Genomic DNA, 23447 nt, shown 5'->3' on the forward strand with positions numbered 1-23447 from the left:
CCACTCTTACCTGCTGCAGAAGGTACAGCTGTGCAATTTATTTTTTTTTGAGCTTGATGAAGCACATTACAAATTCTCTGCTTAATACTTCTTAATAGTCTTTGATTTGCAGAATTTTACTTTTTTCTGCCTAGATAATACTATGTAGAAACACGATGGCACATTTTATTACTATTTTTAAAAGCACAGCTTCTAAAAATGCTTGCACTTTCTACTTCCATCCTGTTACAGCTATCCTTCACTAACATAGTAAATAAAATCAATCTTTGTATTCTGTTGGAATCTCTTTATGCTATTTAGCAGTACTACGTATCAACCCAACAGCATATACTGTATCACTGTATAAGAAAAACTTGCATTTAAGCAGACGGATCCAAGGATCTTAACCCTCCTTTAACAATTTGCTCTCATTTACCTTTACACAGAAGCACTGTTCGTTCAGTTGACGAAAAAATTACATCAGAGGAATAAAAAAAAGATTCACTCAAATAACTCCCCACAGTAAGTCTACAGCAGAGGGAAAAAATTAAACCAATTATGTGAGCTAGGAATCAAGAAATCTGTTCAAGTCCTGCCTTTGCTCTGTGACAAGGAAATTTGCTTCCTTATTCTGTGCCTTTGTTGACATCTGCAGAATGAGAGTATTTCTTCTCTCTCAACCTTTGGCTGTCTTATCTATTTAGGGAACAAATTCTCAAGCCAGAATCATTTCTTACAACGCATCTGTGCAGCGCTGAGAACAAGGCAATTGTTGTCTTTGTTGCATTGTTGTCACTGCAGAACAGCAGTGGTTTGCAGAAAATACAAGCAGAGAAAAAGCAACCCTTTCTTAGTTTAATGTAATTATTAGGAACTCTTTGGCATAAGCGATTAAATTATTGTTTCATTTTTACTTGATGCTACCTTGCTCAGTTTTCACCAAAATACAGTGGGTTTCTGTAAGTGGGGAATTGATTCAAATACACAATTACATGCTACCCTGGCACACAAGAGTTGTTTAGTGCCAGCTGATGGTGAAGCTGCAAGCTTAAACTCCAGCTATTACACTAAGACTGATATACACAAAATATTTATATAGCCAGTAAGAACTGGGTACTCTGCTTTATTAGCCTTATACAAATTCAGAAATGCCTATGGAATGACTACATACACTGCATTTAGGAGGTATGGCGGTCTGGTTTAAGAGGACAGCTCTGAAGAGCTTTCTCCCAGCTGGAGCTCCCCAGCACCCAGAGGCTCCAGTGTGCCAGGTCACACGGACAGGGCGAGCTGGTGGGCACGGGCAGAGTCAAAGCTGAAACAAGTTTGTCTGTCCATGGTAGTGTGGGTCATGGAGCACAATAAAAGCCTGTGTAAGAATTTAAAAGTTTTATATTAAAAGGATTCCCTACCTCACTTACAAAGAATACTGGTTTGCTGCAAGAGGAGCAACGCTGTGTGAATGGATGCTCAGAGACCAGTTTAGCTGCGTAAGCACCGCAAGTACCATCAGCACCGACTCACCTTCCCTGCCCAACGACGGAGCCGGTTAAACCCACACCGCTCCCGGCAGATGCCTGTCTAACCTGTGCTTGAGAAATTCCACAGATGGAGATGCTGTAGTTTCCCCAGGCCACTCATTCCTGGGCTTAACCATCCCTACACTTAGAAAGTTTTTCCTAATGTCTACACTAATCTCTGCTGCAATTTAAGCTCATCACACCTCGTCCCAGCCCCAGTGGACATGGAGAACAGTTTATTCCCTTCCACTTTGCAGGTAATCACAGGAGACTCTGAAGACCTATTACATCCCCCATGTCGCTATCATACGTTAGCACATTCGTATGTGCTTTCATGCTATAGGAAAATGTATGGTACGGTCAAAAACCGCTGCACATACAGCCTTATGAAATAAGACTTATTTCACAGAAAATGCCTTTAGCATATTAGTTATAAGAAAATCTGGGCGAGTCCTCTATTTGACTTTTCCTTGCTAAATTCTACCTATCTAAACGTATTACAAAGTATCACTTAAATACTATTTTGAACAAAGAAGCCTGACACATTTCAGAGCAAATTGTCACATTGCTGGAGGACTAGAAGTTGTATCAGTTGCATATTGACTAAGAAATTACTAGCGTTGTGGTTATGATTATACTAAACAACATAAAAGCAGCTAATGGTGTAATCACCAGAACAGATGTCTGCTAGTCAAAAGAAATAGGTTCTGCTCCAGACCGCTAATACCAATCACGGACAGTGGACGTGTCATTTAGGCCAACATTTGCAAGAGTATCCCATGGTAGAAACACCCAGCGTGGGCATCCATCCTTAACAGCTGCACCAGCTGAATTACTGCTAAATTTAGCGCCTACATGACTCCAACTACAGAATATCCTTAATTTTCAAGGCAGTAAGAACTACCGGACACTTAGAAAAGCGTGAGGCTGTTAAGGAAGATAGAGCTAGCAATACCTACACAGCTTTGTAAAGGTCATTCTCGACGACATCGCTTCAGTCTCTGTGCAGTGCTCGGAGCAGGGACCAGTTTTGCTCCGGAAAACGCCTAAAGGACACGTCTTTTTTAACACACATTTATTATAATTGCAGCAGCAGCACAAAACATCACATCCGAGATGCAGCAGAGCTCCAGACCTGTATGCAGTAACCATACACTGATTATCTTGAAGTACTGGCCAACACAAAAAAAAAAAAAAAAAATACACTTACCAGCAGGCTTTTGTAACATTCAGGGCACAGATGCCACTTGGCTTTTAATACCACGGTGTTATGAGGCTCTTGTGAGAGACAACCCACGACATTTTTCCCTGTGAGCAGTCAACAGTGATTGATGACTCTATTAGAATGACAGCTATGACTCCATGTTTTCTGCATGGCCCTGAACACCGTCCAAAACTCAGTGACTTTAAGGAGCTTTTTTAGATCTCAATTCCTCTGATCAAGAGTCGGTATATTGTCTTTGTTCAGCTGCTTGTTATACAGGTCAGAAAAGGCTTGTTTTGTGATTTCTCCATCTTACGAACCTCTGCCTTGACCTGCATTTCTGAAAGAGCACTAATAAAAGGAAGAATAATCTTGTAAAAGAAATATCCCTACTCCAACTGCATATATCCATACTTAACATATGGTCAGGGCTACGGCTGTGTCCAACTAACATTTTTCTTCTACTGTTATGCCCAGTTGTCTCACCATCTTCTATGGACTCTTGTTTCAAGCATTTACATAAAACACTGATGCATCACAAGGAGTTTTCCTACTAGTTCTCTTTTGGCTTAAAAACAGTAAGTCCAATCCGTTTCCTCCTACGCATCTTGGGCTTTGTGGACCTTTTCCACTGAAGCGTGCCAATCTCCGTGCATCAAGCGTTAATAGGGTTGGTTTTCCCCGATACCTGCCCACTGATACCTGCATCATTTCCAGGCTACATGCCTACCTTATTAAGCAAGCTTTGGAATGCCCTTAATTCTTTCTTTGTTTTCCTCTAAGTTCTCTAGCTCTTATTTTATTTTGTTCCCCACAGTTTACCCCCATAAAGCATCTTCTCCCCATTTCACATGCTCCTTTCTCCACATCAGCACTAAGTCACCTTTTTTATTAGTTCCACCCTATTTCTGCCTTCACACATAATTTATTTGGACCCATCCTCACTTCAGGTCTCTTCTCCACAAGCAGGGTCACTGTTGTGCTTTCAGGTAACAATTTATTTACGGGCTCAATCCTGTATTTTGTAATATTATACGCTCTCAGCTGAGAAGAGATGAAGAAACAACAGATATAGTGTAGGTTTGCTCTGCAAATACATACATATTTACACCTGCCCAAACACACACGTTGTGGTATGGGATCCTGGAAAGCTTGACAGTGTTCTTAACACAAAGTCTGCTGTTTCAGCCTACAGTTATCCCCCGGACTAGGGATTTATCTTACTATTTCTTTGCTAATCATTCTCACAGAAACCTTCGGTTCCCATGGTTAGGCCCCAGAGTTTATGTATCAATGCATTCCTCAAACAAAAACATTGAAATACCCATCCACCAATGTGCAATCACTTCCTAAGCTGACATCAAAAACTGAACCTTTGCCCAACATCAGTCATGTACCCCCGATGCAAAAAAGCAAACTAAAATTGGAAGGAGTAGGGATGATGCATGTCTATCAGAACAGAGGCTCAATGCTACTGCAGAGAGGGCATTGTTCATATTTTAAGTTGGGAAGATCTTTATTTTTTCCAAACCCATCGAAAACTGTTAATATTATCAAAGAATCTATAACTAGCTCCTGACAAACTATAAAATATTCCACATACAACTCATTTACTATGTCTGGTAACAGCTCAAGATCATTAGCTTTCCGCACACACAGAATCCAGCTTCCTCTCCATCACCACCTTCTTTGGAATGATCGGTTACTATTTTGGTTGTCAGCAAGTTTGTTTCCTTAAAGGTAATAAAGTACTCCCACCGGCTACACAGGCACTGATAACTCAGAAGAAAAGAAGTTGGAAGTAAAGTATGAATCCATTCACCACTCCAAAATACCCACACCACAAAATCATCTTTGATAAGCCTCACAGGAGTTTTGTTCTGCCCCTCCTTACTATTAACTACAAAGTGAATACCTAATACTTAAGCACTCCCCAAACACTTGATACAAGCTACTATTAAGAGAGCAGCCTGACACTCTGTTCTGCAAACAGAGCTGGATGAGAGAGCTTTTATTGGCGGTACTAATCAGAAAGCATTTATCTTTATTTCCACAAACCAGTCAGGAATGTGCAACATTGAATATGTTCTTTTTAGCAGAAAATGGATTTGCAGGTTTAGTCTCTCAAATAGATCGACACTCCTGTTTAGAACAAACACACCGTGTCTACGTTGTTTTTCTAATACTACTTTCCCAAGACATTTTTAATTTGTCCAACTTCAAGCATCTTCTCACACCCACCCCCCACTCCAAAATCCTCAAGAGGCTGGCATAGAATTTGATTAGACTTCTCACCAGTTGGCAATATGGCAAACAAGATGTTCAAGAAACAGTGTACTTCCATGGGATTTTGTGGCCAGAATGACACTTCCCTCTGGGGAAAACTCCTTTTCTACTTGTGTTACTCCAACTCTGAGCTACCAGGGCAGATCTGCAGCCTTGGGACAGACCACTCAGCCACAGGCTGAAACACTAGATTTGCTCCTCTCTATCCTCAGTTCTTCCCACGTATCATTAATTTTAGACTTTTATGCAGTATGCGCAAAAAAAAACCCACACAATGTGCCACATGTTCCAAGTTCTTTCCTCCAGAAACAAGGATTCTCCAGTAACAATCAAGTCACCGAGATAAACAAACCCACCTAATACAACTTTAGGTTTTCACAGTCCTGTGAAAACATTGTCTGTAGAGCCAACATCCCTGGGTAATAAAAAAACTACCAGTTCATCTCACTGGAAAATGAAGCTTCAGAAGTATTCCATCAGGAAGATCTAGAATTTGAGTTCTTGCAGCTTCAAGGTTTGGTCTTCACAATTTGCTTCACAAACAGAAAAGGCTGTTACACAAAGTGGGTTTTGTTTTTTTTTCAAAAAACCTATGGATATTTATTGAAGAATGAGACCACCACTGGAAGTTTTCATAATTGGATACTACAAAATATGGTAAGTTTTTATAAAGGACTACAGGACTGAACTAATGCAGCTAAGACAGCAGATACAGTTTCACTAACACTATAAGCAGGAAAGTAATGACAGATTAAGGCATTACATACTACAATATACAAACAAATATTTCTTAGTGGAAAAAAACATCAGTTCAAAGATTGTTCTTCTCACTTCTATTTCATCTAGTCTTGTTAGGAGCAGGTGGGCACCTCTTGTAGAGAAAAAAAGTATCACCGAGAGTCTAAGTAGACCTGTAATAAATAAACGGTATCTCAGCAAGCAATATTTACAGTAATCATAAGCACATAAAACATTCAACATCCTATAAAAGCAGAAATGTGTAGAAAGATTGCTTTCACTTGTATCAAGATACAACATATAATTATCTAGCGATCAAAAAGCTGATCTTGCCAAGTTTCCTTTATATAATACGGCACCATTTTCATGCATTTAAGAATGCATTCTGCAGAAATGCCGATTCAAATTAATATGCAAAAAACCACTATGAAACAACTATTAGTCTTCTGTCTTAAGTAACTTATTTTTAGAATAAACCAGAGATGACTTGCACTACCGTAACATTAAAACATACACATCATTCTTAGTGCCCTAAGGTTGGCACAAGCAACTTGTAAATGTCAGAAGAGCATATAAACCTTGTTAATGTTTTCAGAAATTCATTTAAAGATAGAAACATGTCCAAAAAGATGCCTGTCTAAATGCATTGCAATTACGTTACAATTATTTTCCAAATACACAGATACAGTCTGTCTTTTCTCAGCTCATTACTGACTCAATTTGCCCTTCTGGGATCAATTGTTTGCTAATAAATAATTGTTTACAGTCACAAAATGATATTAAGGAGTATTCTTATTAGTTTTCCTTCTACAGCCTAATAAGATTCAAAACTAGCTGATTCCCAAGAGTCTAACCTTAACCTTGCTGTGTTTAACAGCCCAGGAAATGATGAACCATCTGTTTCAGAAAATAATGGAGGGCCAAGAGGAAATATTGCTTAATTGTAGATTAACCTCCTCATACGGCAGAATGAAGCATCTACAGAATTAGCAACCATAACTAGCAATGAACAAAAATTACTGAAAGCAGCTCTTACTACTACAAGACCAATAGCAGCAAGTATTCTTTTATCACCTTTTTTCTTTTTAAACCCTCCCAAATGTATTTAACAAGTACAACCTGATTTTAAAAATAAATTTGAATCATCATCTTTGGAATTTTTTTTTTCACTTGAGGAAGCCCCAGAAATAGTTCTGGTTTTATTTTTCCATGACTATCAAAATTATTTTAAAACAAACATCTTCAGATAAGAGATGGTGTACTTATTCTTCTGTAACTCCCACCTCACATCGCCACAGCGATAAAACAGCTGCTCTGAAGCCGTACACAAGTCACTTGAGGGGGGAAGGTCTTGAGGTTTTAAACTCAAGAACTTTGATCACTCATGAGTGTCTATCTACATAGCCACTTAGATACTGGACAAGGGAGGCAACCAGATAAAGTGTAAGACAGTTTGAGTACTAGAAGAAAAAAATAGCAATGACAAACCACAGGAATCTGAAAATAAGAACAGCAGCTCCTGTGCTACCGTAATTAAGAGTAGTGCAATTCTGCACCGTGACAGCAATTTTTCTATGTAACATTTGTGCCAAAGTGAGCTTAACAGAACCCTTTTACCTTCATCAATCTGTTTGCCCCATTTAGACAGCAACGATGATAGAAAAGCGTGTTATCAGAGGGCTGCAGCAAACTCCAATACACAGGAACCAGGAAAGCTTTTCCTTGATTTTACAGAACATTCTTAGAACAGTATCTAGATTCACTTCTGACCATGACAGCTGGGTGCACACTCAGTGTGTAAAGATTTCATTAATTCTAAGTTTTAAATATCCAAATACAGTAACATTTACTAAAATGAATCACTCCTGAATTCTTCACTTAATTCCTGAAGCAATGAGCTAGCAATAACTCCACACCTTCATATAATAGCACCTATTCAAACAGGATAAGAGTTTGACATTCTTCTCCTACTAAACAACTAAGCACAATTTTATCCATCAGACGTCTATCAAGCTACGGATATTGAAAGCTTGGGTGAACAAGATAAAATCAAAACCAACCCTCTGTCAAGCTGCACTATCTACTGGCATCAATAATGCTATTCATGAATTTAGGAAAATTAATAAATCTCAGGATGAATGCTCAGAAAGTCTCAAATACAGGTGAAGCATACTCACTTAGGTTTTGTTTCTGCATCTGTCACTTGGCGAATATAGATACCATCTTCAGGATGTTCAATGTCATCCATTTCATACATATATGAAGAAGCTATTGCAAGGGTAGTTCCATCATTGCTGAAGGCAAGTGATGCTATGCTTGTGGGATAACGGTGGAACTGACAGAGCCGCTTTTTATTAAATGGATCCCAAATATTCACAAATCCATCGGAACCTCCTGAAAATTAATTTTTAAAAACTGTTTGTAAGTTATGATTGGGAGAACAGTAAGAACTGAAAAGACACAGCAAAGGAAAAAAAAAGAAGCAAAAGAGAAAATTACCTGGAATTACTTTGTCAGTAAAAACACAGGGGTATAGAGAGTTGCATAATTCAGTAAAGAACACAGTATTTCCCAAAATCTTGTTAAAGCAATTAACTCTCTGCATCAAATAATTTTAAAAATCTTGCTCACCATAATAAATAAGATTAAAATGCTTAAAAAGGGCATACAAAGTAAAGGCTGACCTGTTTAAATAAAAATTAAAGGAACTGATGCAACCATTAACAAAAAATTGAGGATCTACTCTACCTGTAGCAAATGTGTTGTGGACATTATGGAAAGAAATAGCATTAACTGGATAAATCTGCTCAATGTTGTTTTCCTTCAAACGGTGACATTTGAATGCGTATTTCTTCTTCTGGATTTCTGGACTGGGATCCAAATACTCTACTGCAACACGACCTTCAATAGAACTTAAAACATAACCCTACCAAGAAAGGTTTGCATTACAGATTTTAGAAGTTTACAACTGGAGAAGAGATTGCAATACAATTTATCTTACACCTCTCTGAAGTCAAATAAATTAAATGTAAACAGTCAAACTGCATACAACCAGAAATCATTTGTTATCACAGATCTGTGGCAGCATCAATAAAATCTACTTCTAAGAAGTAATGCAGAAAATAGCTTTCAGAGAGATCTCATTGCACCATGATTTTAAGCCGACTGTGAGACTCTTCATTACCCCTGCAGGTCCAAACACAAGTTGATTTGGGGAAAAAAGTGCTGAGTTAAAAACCCTTGTTACAGGCCTACCTATCCCCCAGGACCTAAATGTCTGAAATATTAGAGATACTCACATAACTATTTCGTTTCAGAATTGCAGGAAAATTAGTTCAGAGCTTTATAGTAGCAACTAAACACTCAAGCTGAAATAGTATTTTCAGTGAAACTTGATTATACATGGTGTTCACTTACCCAGTTAATTACAGTCCCGACTTAGAGCAACCTGAGATGCTTTTGTTATAACTTTTGAGTTAAGTCCATAATAGATCTTTTCAGAAATAGGATTGTAATGATATCTAGCTATAGCAAGGTTCTTTAAAATCCATAATACAATACAATCTGGAATATCAGCTTGTTTTACTATAACTAGAACTGAAAATGGACAAAGCGTTCATGCCTGTTCAAGAAAAAGTAACTAGCTCTCACAATTCCTGTACTATCACTACGTACATGGGAAAATTCCCTTCCAAATTAGTTTGTCAGAAAAAGCTAATCTTCTTGCTTTACTTCAGAAAGAGAAATACCACAGATATACTACGTTAACCTACACAGAACAGCTATATGATCATCCAAATTGTACAATTCCTGCTAGGTAATGTATCATAGGTTCTTGAGTGCTTGACACAGAGTTTAAAAGAAAAAAAGAAAGAAAAATATATAAATGACATTCATATAGTTTTAATCCTGCCCCTGTTCACGGTCTGTTGAAGAATCTAGAGCTGCAATGCATAAAGGCTGCTGAGCCTGAACCTGCCTTCCTCTTTTCTACTGCAACTTGGAGGGGGTTCTTTTGTTTTGTTTTTTAATTAGTGCATCATAATGCTGACATGTAAATTTAAAAAAAAAAGAGACAAAAGTGAGAAAAAAGTGAAAACATAATATGCTAGTAAGTCAGTGGGAAACATTCCTGAGCTGCACTATTGAAAGAGTTAACCTGGAACACGAAGCCTCAACACCATTTTTTCCCCTCTCCCAGAGTCTGATTACAAGACTTCGAAGATAAGAATTTTTTTAAAAATTAAAGATGCAGAAAATTTGAAAAATAAGCCATCATTTTTCCTGAAGAACATTCAGCAGAAATATAATTACAGATATTGCTCCCATACCTGTTTATTTGGAAATGCTCTGATACAGCGGGTTTGGTATTTCAGACTTGATTCTCTTCGTTGCTGAACATAACCCATATTCCGCAAATCCCACACCAACACTCTCCGACCTGCCGTCCCCACGATTAGTCTATCTCCAGACACAGAAAGCGTGTACACCTTAAAATAGTTAAATATTATAACACTTATTAGCCTGAATATCTGCTGTTCTTTGTAGAAAATAAAATATGCAAGAAATATTCAGCAATATGCAAGAAAAAAACTGGTGACAACTACAATAAAGTCTAAGCAGTTGCGTGCAGCTGGTTAGTGATAAGACACTGACACACCATTTCAAAAGCTCACCCTTAATTCTGTACCCTAGCACATAGCAAGGGGGGGCGGAAATCAAGCCTAATGCAGTCCCATGCTGTTTATAAACTTTTTCCTAAAGTGGTTAATATGCATATGCACTTGTGCAATTCTAAATTTGAAGTACATTTGTTCAGTTACTAGTCTCCAGATCTCAGTGATATCTAAATAATCTTCCACATGTGAGATTTCTTCCTTTTGTTTGTATTACCCATGTTTGAAATGCTACACATGTACAGAAGTACTCTGTAATTCAAAAGGGAAATCAGTATTATTCAAGTTTTCCTCAAATTATTCCAAGCATTAAATGCATTTGATATTTCAAGGCAAGAGGAAAATAGATACAAAGTAATAGGGCAGGGCGGGAAGGGCACGGATATTAGAATTCACCTTTGCTTGGTATGCACAGTTTGCATTCCACACTATCAAATCCTAATTCTGCAGTTTAGTCCTACGATACGGCATCACACATTCTCAGTTTTCCTCCATCTGGTAACCATGTTTTTGTTTTTAAACAGAATACTTCAAGTTGAGCTTCATGTTAATACAGTGAAATAAACTGCCAAGAAATCATTAAAAAAAAACCAAAAACAGTACTTCATATACTTTAATAAAAACAAGTGAAATTGAAGGAAACAATATGCTTGACATCAATAAAAAAAAAAAGACTATGGCTTAGAATTTCAACTCTACTCCAAAAATTGGCTCAGAGGTTCTAATTTTTGACAAATTCCTCATGAAAATATTCAGCATATAAATCATTCTGTTTCCAGCTATTAGTTGGGATTCAGTTAATCTGGAAATACGTTTTTAAAAAAGAAAAAGAAAAAGAAAAAGAGGTTTAGTCAAAAACTCCATGCTAGCAAATTAATTAAGAGTTGATGATACACAAGCAAGATGGAATCCAGCTACCTATAGCTGTGCTGTCACTGAGCTGCAAACAACAACAGACTATAAGAGTGAGCTTTCAAAAAGTGATCTAATGCAACTAAATACATAGGAAACATATTGACTGAATACACCTCAGATCAAGAATCAGAAGTGTAAGAGGTCTGGTATCTTGCCAGAAGAATTCAATTTACTTTTGGCACATGCTTGTACAATTTCACTCGAGCACCTAGTTTCACTTTCTGGTTCTCTGATAAAGTGCAGTAAAGCTCTTTGGTTCTGCTAAGACTGCACTGAAATAGCAGACAAAACTTTCTCTTTATTTGCTATAAACGTTTCTGAAGAAATTATGTTTTAAAAAAGTTTACTTCTAATAAAAAAATCTAAGCGAACAGGTGTGTATGTGTCTGGGTATATGTGTACATATAGAAAAAAACCTGCCTTTAACCAATCCAAATTCACTCAGCATACATTCTTGCGCTAAAACGTGATTATTAACTTCCCTCTTCAGATGGGAAACCTCTTAAATGTTCACACAGGAGTTACCCAAAATTCCTGATGACCCCAATTGCCAAATTCCACTTACGTATAACAAGAAAACTTTAATCCAACAGCAGTTACACATTTTAGCAAGACATTTTTTAAAATCTCCCTTTGTTACAGATGTAACAAACTATCCAAAAATATTAACATTATATAAAATGTGTTTGTGTACATGTATGGAAACAAAGGCAAAAGAAACATTAAGTATCTTAAATCTTCTTTACAAACTGATGTCACACCTGTGAAGTAAGTATTCTTTCTACACCATACAATCATAAATCAAATGAAACCATTGTCATGCAGTTGAGTAGATGTACACGTTTATCAAAGGCAGTATTAAAAAATGACATAATGAACCTTGCTGAACCAATAAGCAGCTTGATTCACTGTGGCTGTCCATTATATGATATTTTGTCAGCAATTTATCACAGTTCTTTACATGCTACGTACACCTATAAATCAAAACTAGAAATAACGCAATTACTTTATTCTGAACAAAGGGCTTACCAGAAGTACATTCAGCTATGTTGGAACAAAAATGGTAGCTATTTAGATGTAATAGGAAATGTAATAATGGCTCATAATTAAGACTTTACAATATGATGTGACAGAGATAAAACTAAATTTAGAAAAAGGTATAGGCAAAAAAATATTCATATGCAAAATTATCCAGCAACCCAGCCTGGGTTTAGGAGTCTATGAAAAAAAACAGAAGTTACAGTTCTGTAATTCTTTCAGTGACACCACTGTAAGCAGTATAAAGATTAACACACCATATAACCATTAGAAAAAGCTTAAGACATAACATCTTTATTTCTCTTGGTTTCTCCTTAGCACAAAGGATTTTAGTATTAGGAGAATGTTCGAGTTTACTAGCCATTAGTGCAACAACAGGTGAATTACAACACAAGCAATTCTGTTCAATCTTTTCATACAAGTGAAAAAATACTATTTCAGGCAACACAAATGCCCTCCTACTGTATCTCCACACACATTTCAAGACAACCAGACCTTTGTTGATTTGAAAAAAAAACCTGCCAGGATCCGATACCTCTAAGAAACTTAATTGTAATATGCACTATCAATTTCCTTAAACCAATTATTTTTAGCAACTTCATCAATTTCACATGCTGGTTTTGTTAGGTTTTCCTTCCTCCAGTTTGTTTTAAATTATAAGATTTTGGTCCACCACAAGCACTAAGAATTAAATTATGTTCTCCTATGGATGAAAGCTTGAAGCCTTAACCTAAAAATCACAATGTATTTGAGTACCAATATATTAAAACAACATTTTCACAGCTTAAAAACTATTAAACATAACTTTCTAAATTCAATTCAGTTTAAGACAGTGTCCTATATGGTCATGTTTAACCAGTCACTGGATGTATTATTTAACACATCACCTGGATTACAGCATCCAATACATACCTTTTCAGGTTGAGAGAAGGTTCCTGCATTACAAGGAGTTCTGGGATCCCACAGTTTAACTGTTTGATCCCAACTTCCAGTCACCATGACATTCACTTCTGGGCAATACTCAACACACCTGATAGGAGCATCATGGGCACCAACAAGGTTTTCTGTAAGAAAGTACAATATATTGTAACTTTACTGGCTCTACAAACAGTCAGGATGTGTAGAATAAAGAATAAAAAGAAGGACACACTACTGCAGTATGAACACACTATTTTCTGACATTCCCACATGTGTATTGATATGCTTGGAGTCCCATTAAGGACAGTTCAGTCTTCAGAAGCGTAACTTTTTCTAAAATCAGAATTGTTAAATTTAAACTTATGCCTCCTGAGATTATGAAAGGAAGTTAAGAATTTCAGGCAGCCATAGAGATATCTTCAGAGGTACAGAAAGTGTTCAGTATCCAGTGGTATCACCACCTTTGCTGCAGACACTAATACAGAAAGCCACTTAGGCTTGTCTGTATTAACATTACCACAGAAGAAAGGAATTTGTATTACATGTTCTTAAAAATACTCATATAAACACTTCTAGAAAGTCATCTACAACAGAATTATTTGACCTTTTTCATACTATTACTGCGCACACAAGTTTGTCAAGTCCTGGCTATTGACTGGTTCTGGGGACCACATTTATCTCAGGCTGAGATCTGCTTTTCTCTTTAACAAACACACAAAAAAAAGTTAAGACAAGCTAGATCCATATTTTGCACCAATGTGGCCATGATGACTGACAAACTAGAAGTTTTATATACATTCTGCCATATGTGTGAAGGATCATTTTAAATATGTCTAAACCACAAATCTTTGAAAAACAGCAAGCTCAGTTTTAGTTCAGCTTAGCTAATTCCCCCTACCTGAGACACAGTAACCTATGGCAGGGCAGTATTATCAGAAATCCAAATCAAGGCATCCTACAACAAGCACCCACCAAACTTTCTGACAAACTGCCAAACATTTCCATGCTTTTAGGTGGCACTTACTAGGGCCACCAGTTATTCTGCTAGATAAAGCACATATGATGTGAACCTCAGTCAGTGTGTGAATATATAGCCATTTCCTTTCCTTCCATTTTCATGTCAAAATAAGTAAATAAAAAAGAAATACACAATTAAAATACGTCAATGACTACTCATCACAGAAAACATTTAAATCCTCAGATTGGCAGGAATAGATTCAGCCCTTCTGTTAATGGCGTTACAGCACAATCTTCAGTTACACAGCAAGGTATACTGCCTCGTTCTGCATCTCAGTGATCAGAAAGGGCTTCACAGCAAAGGAGACTGCTGAACACCAACACTGACAACTTAAATCAATAGAGGTTTATAATTAGCATCTACAAACAGCTACTACTTCAAGTAAATATCCCCCACCTAAAAAACTTAAAACCTACTCTGTTCATGTAAGTATAGAAATCTGAAGCTTAGGCCAGTTGTTGAGTCCACTTACACAATTCAATCTGCTTACCTTGGTCTGTGTTTAAATCATGCATTTTCAATTGCTGATCTAATCCCCCACTCCAGGCATGGGTAGGATCCTATAAAGCAAAAAATTTCACCTTATGACATGCATTAAGTTTCCCTGGCTGCTATACATTTAATCTCCTAGGCTCACAACAACAGACTTGCTTTCAAGAGTTTTGGGAAGATGAGAATTAAGAGACAGGAGTTAAGATCTGGCCCAGATTAAACAGGCAATTGGCAGAAGCTTCAACACATTAAGTAAAGCACTTTGAGCTGTAGGATTTTTTTTAATTTAGAAGTAAAACTAAAAAAATATTTTTTAAAAAGCAGTTAGAGGCTATACCAAATCATTCCCATTTCCCTAACAAAGGACATAATACTGTTTTTCAAATGACTGCCAACCTAAGCCAGTTCCATCTAACTGAAGTGTAATCCTTCTAAAACTACTGTAGAAGCTAGATACCATTTGAGAACCTGTGTGTTTATCCACAGTATGATACTAGCTATGTGCCAAAATGTTCAGTGACAAAAAAAAGCAGCACAAAATTTAAATGCTTCCTTAAAGCATTCAGTAACACATCAAGTCACTGGAGGACATGTGAGAATACAATGAAAACAAAAAAAAGAAAATGATGCTAAATGAAACCCTCTACTTCATAGATTTATAGCAAAAAAAAAACAAAACAAAAAAACCCCAAACTTAATAAATAATTAAATAAACCAACCAACCAATAAACTTAAACCATTCAGAAGCATTTTTCAAATCTAATGCACTAAAAACACAGAAATCAAGTATCTGGTAAATGGCTCACTTGGAACAATGCCATATTTCCAAAACAACCCAACATGAGAAGATTAATTGGCTATGGGCATTTATTGTGAATATGATATCTAACCATATACTACCAGTACAACTATTTGTAACAAACACACACACTATTTACCATACCATTGCAGAAACAGCACAAGCCAGCTCAAATTCCTTTTACCTACCATTTCTGGTAGAAATAAATTACTTGTGTGCCTGCACCCTTTGCAGGAAATACCTGTATTTAGGACTAGAACAACAGTCATTAACGGAAGAAGAACTGGCAGAAGCAAGCTTTTTTTTTTTTAACCTGGATTTCAAGTAGCATTTCACTATCCCTTTAATTCAGGGGCTGACAACTTCTCATGGACCTTGGCCACTATACTTATATAACATAATAAAAAAAACAGAAAACACCTCACACTTACATAAAAAGCACAGTCAAGGACAGCTCCTGAATGTTGATATTTGAGTCTCATTGTGTTAGCAGGAACATCATAGAGCCGGACAGTTGTGTCCCAAGATGAAACAAGCAGAAACTGAGATGTATTTGGACTAAACTTTACCGATGAAATACCATCATCTGGAGTTTGATTTAGTTTGAATTCATTTGATCCCGTCATCTGAAGAAAAGACAGCAACACATAGGTATAATTTTAGTAACAACAACAACATAAGCCTAGCAAATTGGCTAAGTTAACTGATCCATCTTAAAAGTAACTTAAGAGCAAACCTGAAAAGTTTACTAACTTTGACACAGATGATGTTCAGAACACCCAGATTTCTGACACACTCTCTAGATTTCAAGATAGTAATCCCTGGCCAAAACCTCAAATTCCTCCCCCTACAGAGAGCTTTTAAATTTAAGTATCAAATATAACATGGAATACACAGTACAAAAAGTTTTATTGTCATCTATAAACATAGATATTATTACTTACAGATATATTTTCCCCAACTCTAATGTGTGGATGTATTTTTTGAATCTAAATATTTGTAGTTACTATGAGCATCAAGAAGTTAATTAAAAAACACATGCAGGCAGAAAGAAATCCAATTTGAAAACTCAAAAAAAAAAAGTGTTGATTTCTTCCTGATTTGGTATGACTGTCATACTTCCAAGAATTGCCGTTGGAAAATCTTTTAAGCAGTTCTGGGCTCTCTGCAGCTTTCCTATCCTTAGGCTTCTGTAAGTGCTATAAAACATTTCCAATGAAACAGCTTTAAGATTTTTTTTCTCCCCCTCTTAAGAGTCTAAAGAAGGTCAGATGAAAAAAGAAAGTTATGCCCTGTGGGATATCGGGACATAGAGCAAACATGTAAATGTGATGTGATTAGAAAAAACAAATATAAACGATTCAACGACAGATCAATGACTCTGTAACAGCAGTACTCATTTCACAGAACTAGTTACCTATATATATACAAGAATTCAAAGGAGAGCTGAGGGCATGAACATCAAATTTCCACTGAGAAAACAGTGCAGACCTGTTTTCTGCTCTGAAAGAAGAAACTGTTCACTATACGTACACCAACAAGACCACCAAAACTTTAAGGCTTCAGGAAGGTTTAACAGCACATTTCCTTTACACTAAAAAGACAGAGAAGTAAATTAGCTCAGATTTTCTGTAAAACTACCACTCCTAGATCTGTATGTACAACGCCACAGGTTAAGCTTAGACCTCTGAGAATAAATCTAGAAAGAATGAGCAGATGAACTAGGACAAAGTTCAAACTTAGTGCACAATTATTCTAGTTCAGCACTTATCAGTTACTAAATCATCAAACTGTACAATGTGAGTGCCACACATTCTTACACTAGAAAAATTTCTTAAGTGGGAGCTTTGGTAGCTGTTCTGCAAGATGTTGTTTTAAATAAAAAAAACACTGTAAACACAAAGTGCTATTTCTGCCTTTTAAACATGAAGTGAGAAAAAAATTGTCCGAATAGGAAATAAAAGCTTCTTTTTTAACCCCTTCTTTCAGCTCTGCTCTGGGAATACTCAGGCAAAAGACAAGCAGGATTGAGTATTTGCCATGTATATTTCTACATGAATACTATAGAGAATTCAGCAACACCTTTATCACAATTTAAACAGTGACATGTATCCCAGCAAGTATTTCAGATGGACATATAAAGATACAAAATCTAAAAGAATTCCAAACAACTACAACAATTACACTGGACATCTTAATTGCCTTGTCTACCTCCAGCAGAAAACCTCAAACAACAAAAATAAGGATTTGAGGCACGTGGTACAACACTTACTAACCAGCCCAAAAGCAATCATCTAGCAGCACTCCAACAAAGTTAGTTACATCAAAAATATTGAAGGATCTCCCAAAGGTATTTTTTGTGGAGAAAAATGTATAAAGTATCAGAATTCAAATATATCCTACCTTTTACATATGTTACAAAAAAAAAAACACAACTCACAAAGAGCTCTCTCTACACATTTTCACAAATGCAACCAGGATTGCCAAACAACAGCGATTGTTGTGCCCACCACAGACAACAAAATCCTATTAAAATGTTCAAGCAGCACAAGGGATTAACTCATAAGTAAGACATTATAGGGGAGACACACGGTGCTGATACTGCAATGCTGACTTAACTAAAAGGGTACACTTCCATAATTCCATCATTCCCAAAAGCTCTTTTTTACTGAGCAGATAAGAAATAAGTGCTTTTATAGTTCCTCTTAACACAGCACGCTCTATCATTCAGCTATATAGTAAGCGTTACCCAAACAAAGCAAGCCGCTTTGCTGAAAGCGTCAGATGTAGAATGTAAGAATACATTAAAAGTACCGTCTTCATATTGGACGAGTTCCTCTGCTGCCCCACACAACGCCAAGGAAGAGCTTTCTTACTGCAGCAGCAGCGGATTACTGAGGCACGGCGGCGTCAGCGGCACGGTCGCTCTCGCAGCCCAGTCCTGGAGAATCCCGTCGGGATGCGGGAGATGCTGCTGGCTGCGGCAGGAAGGGAAGAGAGTGAGACAAGGGCCCGAACGCCGAAGGAGGGCGGAGAGGCTCCGGCACCCGCAGCCCCACCGGGGCACGGACACCAAGCCGGGGCGCCCCGGAGGAGGGCGGGGCGGCGGCAGAGGCCGCGGCGTCCGGGGCGCGGAGGTGAAGCACCAGCCACAAGCCCAGGCCAGAGGAGGCCGTCCCCAGGCCGCGGAGCCCGCTTCGCCTCAGCGCTGCCCCGCGACGCAGCCCCAGCCGCACCACACAAGCCGCCGCGCCGCGCCGCCCCACGTACAAGGCCCTGGGCCCTGACCCCGGTCCCGGTCCCGGTCCCCGTCCCGGTCCGGCGGGGAGCCCGGCCTCACCTCAGCGCTCCGCCCTGCCCGCGCCTCCGGCCTGCCCGACACCCGCCGCCGCCGCCCTCGCGCACGCGCCCTCCCGCTCGCCCCGCTATTGGCCGGTTCGAAAAGGCGGAACTGTGCGTCCCGGCGTGCCCCGCGCGCCCGCCGCTCCCGGCGCCCCACCGCGGGGCATGCCGGGACGTGTAGTCCGCCGGTCCCGGCGCGGCGGGAGGGGCTCGGGCAGCCGCCTCTTACCGTCGCACCCGTTATCATCAGCGGCTGCTAACGGCGGTTCCTGGGCGGCGGGCCACACGGCGTCCCGCGGGAGGGCCTCCCGCCCGCCCCAGGCTGCCCGGGGCCGCGGTGGGGGCGCCGTCCGACTCGCCCCTCACAGGGGGCGGTGGCAGTGGGCCCGGGCCCCGGCGGGTCCCCGCCAGGCCGTAGCTCCAGGCCCGTGCCGCGGGGGTAGGGCCAGCTACCCCTGCGCTGCGATAACGTTCATGGGCAAACCCGAAACACCGGTTATTCCCGCTGAAGCGGAGCCCGGAAGGCGGAGCGGCGGCACGGGCGGCCGGGGGCCGGTGCTCCCCGGGGCAGCGGGGCTGGGCTCACCCCGGCCTGGCGCTACCGCTGGGCCAGGGCAGCCGCGGCTGCAAAGGGGCTGCGCGGCGTGCGGCACACGGTTGGCACCGGGAGGGCTGTCCCTTCCCACGCGTGGCGGATCACCTTATTTGTCCCTTCGGATCTTTTATTTCTCTTTGGTTTATTTTCGTTTTCACTGCTACGTGAACGCTCTCTCGTTATTGCTGCTGGGAGCACCCCCGGCGCTCGGTACGGGCGGTAGCGGCCCGTAAAAAAAAAAATAATATTATTTTGTGTGTGTGTGCCTGTGAAGGATTGACTCCGTCCTCCGTGGGGAGGCAGCCGTGGGCGCCCTGGGGCGAGGAGAGGAGCCGCTGGGCGCCGGGGCCGGTCACCGGGAGCTGCGAGCCCACTGCCTTTTAGCAAAATACTCCGTAAATCAGAAAAACCGTCCCCGTTTCCGAAACCGCTTCTGAGCGTTTGAGAACGGCCCTTCATCCTCCAGCCGAGCGCGGGGGACGGAGCTCACGCCGGCCCCGCGGGGCCACCGGCAGGGCTACAGGCAGGCCCGCCCGGGATTCCCGGCAGGGAACGAAAGAAGGAGCAGGAGGCAGAACGAAGCGAACCCTCGGTGTTACACGTCGTTTTCGCTCTCTCCTGCATCGATCCCGGGCGCCGCGGGCCCTCCGGCTCCCCGACAGGCCCAGCCCGGCTGCCGGGTACCCCCCGGGCCCGGGGTACCCCCCGGGCAGGGCAGGGCAGGGCAGAGCATCCCGGTGGGAACACGCGATCGAGCTGGCAAATTTACAAACGAGGCTTAAAACGTTTTATTTTTTTTTCTTTCTTTCTTTAAAAATATTTACAGATCTGAAATAATGCTTTTTTAATTATTTTTTTTTCAAGTGGCAGGATAGCAGGAGGGGGTGGGGGGTGCCCCCGGCGCCCCGGGCTCTCCGTTTGCCCGTCCCTCCCATCAGTTTCGTTCCTCCTTCCCCGCGGCGGAGGCGGGCCGAGCCCCCGCACCGAGCCCCCGAGCCGGCCCCGGCCCCGACGGGGCGGCCGCGGGGAGGGGAGTGCGGCAGCTCAGTAGTCGATCTTGTTGTAGAGGTTGTAGAGCGGTAAGGCCGAGAGGTTGCTGCCGGGGTAGTAGAGAGGGGCGGGGAAGGCAATGGACCGGGGCACCGGCACTCGGAGGAGGGAATTGTCTCTGAACACCAGCGGCATCCCCACCAGAGTCTGCGCCGAGGCGTGGGCCATGTTGGCCGCCTCCAGCTCGGCCGAGAGCTGCCGTTTCCACTTGTTCCTGCGGTTCTGGAACCAGGTCTTCACCTGGGTCTCGGTGAGCTGCAGGCTGGAGGCCAGGCAGGCCCGCTCCGAGCTGCTCAGGTAGCGCTTCATGTCGAAGGTGGACTCCAGCTGATAGACCTGGCTGCGGCTGAACACCGTGCGCGTCTTCTTCTTGGCGGCGCCGGCCTGCCGGTCCCCGCCGTCGCGCTGGCGGTCCCCGCAGGAGGGCGAAGCGGGTCCCAGCGGCTTCTCCTTCTCCTCCTTACAGTCCTGCTGGGGGGGCGAGAGGAAGGGCCCCCGCTCCCCGCTGCCCGCCGCCGCCGCTCCGCTCCCCTTGGCGCTGCCTGCAACAGAGCGACAGCGCGGGGATCGCACGGCGGCCGGCACCGGCACCCCCGACGGCCGAGCCCCCCCGCCCCGGCTGTGCGAAGCACCGAGGCGAGGCCCCCCGGGCAGGCCCCCTTCGCCTCCGTTCCCGGTGGAAGACATCACCGACGCCGGGGGAGGCCATCCGCTTCTGAGCTATCCCTGTCCCTCCATCGGGTGGATGGACGGACGGACGGACGGACAGGTGGGTGTGCACGCCTCGGTGAAGGCACCCGAGTACCAGGCCGGGGCTGCCTTCCTATCCGACACGAGCCGGCAGTATTTTACTTTATAGCATTTCATTTCACAGACCGTTTAGTTAGAATTAATGCTAAAAAATAAACATCTTCCTTCCCCTTGCCCGAGCGCTGTAAATAAGCGGTATCTAAGAAAACGAGCGTTTCCCATCGCATCGCGCCCCTTCGAGAGAATCAGCCCCTCGTGGGGTGGGGAGGACAAAAACAAACAAACAAACAAAAAAGCCAGCCACCCTATTTCCTTCCTCCCCGATTCAGCCACGGACGGCGCAAATACGCGCTGCCCTAACAGCAGGGAGGGTGCGACATGCCCCCCCCCCCCCCGGTGGGGGCAGGGCCGGGGCCGAGCCCTTCGCGGCCCTTCCCGGCGGGCCCCGTCCGCCCCATCCCATCCCGCCCGGTGCCGGTACTCACCGAGACAGGTGAAGCTGAGGGGCTGGTGCTTGTGGCACGTCTCGGCGGGGCCCTGCGCCTCGGGGCAGAAGCAGCCGCGGTGTTTCCAGCTCTCCTCCGGCTCCTCGTCCTCCGAGGAGAGGGAGAGGGTCCGGCCGCGGGCGGGCCAGGCGGTCGCCCTGCCGCCGGCCTCCCGGGGGGGCTCGGCGCTGCCGCTGCCCAGGATGGACTGGATGGTGAAACTGGAGATGGGAGCAGCCGCCGGACAGCACTTGCTCGGGTCTTCTTTGCTGCTCATCCTGGGTTCATAAGAAAGCAGAGGAGGGAAGCTCTCGCTTTAGAGGGGCTCGGGGGACCGGGGTGTGCGGGGGGGGGCCGGGAGCCGTCGGGGGGTTTGTTTTGGGGGGTGTTTTCGGCGTGCCGCTGCCGGCTCTCCCCGCGCCTGCCCAGGCGGACTGCATGCTCCTTCCCCCGCGTCCCTATTGATCTGCGGGCGGCGGGCGGCGGGGCTTCATTTGCATGGAGGTGGCCTCCGCCGCGCCAATCACGGCGGCGGCGGCCACGGAAAGTTTGGAAACCCGCGGGGGTCCCGGGGACGGGGGGGGGGGCCGCAGCGGCCGGCAGGTACCGGGGCCGGGAGGAACCCCCACAGGGTGCTCCCCGCGGTTCCAGGGGCTCCTCTGACCCCGCGGCCCCGGGGGAGGGATGCTGAGCGGCCGCCGTGCCGCCTCGCCCTCCGCCTCGACGGGGGGGGGGGGGGGGGGGGGGGGCGGGGGGAAGAGGGACGTGAGCTGAATTCCTTATGCTGACCGGGTAGTGGGGGGTGTTGGGATAAACAGCTCGTGCATATCCGGGGATCTTTCCCCCTCTGCTCATCAGAGGAGGGAAAAACAACTGTTAGGTGTTTCACTGGGAAAACCTGCGAGAAACGGGGCTTTGCGCTGCGCTGCAGCCGGTAACAAATGTCTCGCGAAACGCCTCCTGCGCTTCCTTCAGCGCCTGCAAGGCGCGGGGGAGCGGGCACGGACGGGACGTGCTGCCGCATTTCCCGATAAACTTTGTCGGGAGTCGGGGTTCTTCCCCTCGGGGGGAATAAATCTCAGCGATCGCGGCTCTTCCCCCGCCACCCCCCCTTGGGAGGGGAGACCCGCGGGCGGCAGCCGGTGGCCGGGCTGCGGCAGCAGCCGCTGGGTCACACCCGCCCCCAAGGGACCTGGGGGGCAAGGGGCCAAGGGCAGGAACCCCACCGGGGTCCTCCACCTTGCCGGGAGCGCACGGAGCCACGGCTGGGCCCGAGGGACACCCCAGCCCCGCCTTGGCCGGGGCCTGGAGCCCCCTTCACCTGGGCCTGCCCCGGAGAGGCGAGGCGGAGGCCGAGCCCCGACGGCTGCTTGGGGCGGTTGACTGGGGCCGCCCTCTCCCGGCGCCCGCTTCCCCGGGAAGCCGCAGAAGGGAGCCCCGGTAACGGGGCCGGTGTGGGAGGCATCACCCGCTCACCGCTGCCCTGGGTGCCCCCCGCTCCCCCTGCCCCCACCCACCGCTGCCGCGGCTCCAAGGGGATGTACCCCCACCCCGGCCCTCCTCCCGGTGGGGCCACCCGTGCCCGTGCCCGTGGGCTGTCCCCCAGCCCGCTGCCAGCCCCCGCCGGGCGCCGGCGGCTGCG

At 43.8% G+C, this 23447-nt stretch overlaps 2 protein-coding genes across 3 annotated transcripts; both read right to left on the reverse strand.

Annotated features, from left to right (window-relative positions):
- Positions 1-5556: 5556 nt before the first annotated feature.
- On the reverse strand, positions 5557-19073 carry BUB3 (BUB3 mitotic checkpoint protein; the record flags this gene model as incomplete). Of its 2 annotated transcripts, XM_080403160.1 has the most annotated exons (9): positions 18924-19073; positions 18398-18561; positions 16015-16209; positions 14783-14852; positions 13269-13420; positions 10059-10217; positions 8476-8653; positions 7905-8121; positions 5557-5900 (listed from the first exon to the last, which is right to left on the reverse strand). In XM_080403160.1, the coding sequence occupies exons 2-9, from the start codon at positions 18404-18406 to the stop codon at positions 5891-5893; spliced, it is 990 nt and encodes a 329-aa protein (XP_080259286.1). In that variant the 5' UTR covers positions 18407-18561; positions 18924-19073. The 2 variants fall into 2 exon arrangements, with proteins under 2 accessions (XP_080259286.1, XP_080259287.1); XM_080403161.1 differs by lacking the exon at positions 5557-5900 and having other exon boundaries at positions 7901-8121.
- A 1225-nt stretch (positions 19074-20298) lies between these two features.
- On the reverse strand, positions 20299-22384 carry HMX2 (H6 family homeobox 2). Its single transcript, XM_080403166.1, has 2 exons — positions 21806-22384; positions 20299-21112 (listed from the first exon to the last, which is right to left on the reverse strand). The coding sequence occupies exons 1-2, from the start codon at positions 22080-22082 to the stop codon at positions 20565-20567; spliced, it is 825 nt and encodes a 274-aa protein (XP_080259292.1). The 5' UTR covers positions 22083-22384; the 3' UTR covers positions 20299-20564.
- Positions 22385-23447: the final 1063 nt, after the last annotated feature.

The sequence above is a fragment of the Falco punctatus genome (genome assembly GCF_963210335.1).
Source record: "Falco punctatus genome assembly, chromosome: 9".
NCBI classification, from domain to species: Eukaryota; Metazoa; Chordata; class Aves; order Falconiformes; family Falconidae; genus Falco; species Falco punctatus.

Bases quoted from the DNA above. Each gene is read 5' to 3' on its own strand.
- HMX2 (XM_080403166.1), bottom strand. From the start codon at position 22,082: ATGAGCAGCAAAGAAGACCCGAGCAAGTGCTGTCCGGCGGCTGCTCCC. The intron at 21,113-21,805 runs GTGAGTACCGGC...GCTCTGTTGCAG, and splicing joins CCTCAGCTTCACCTGTCTCG to GCAGCGCCAAGGGGAGCGGA.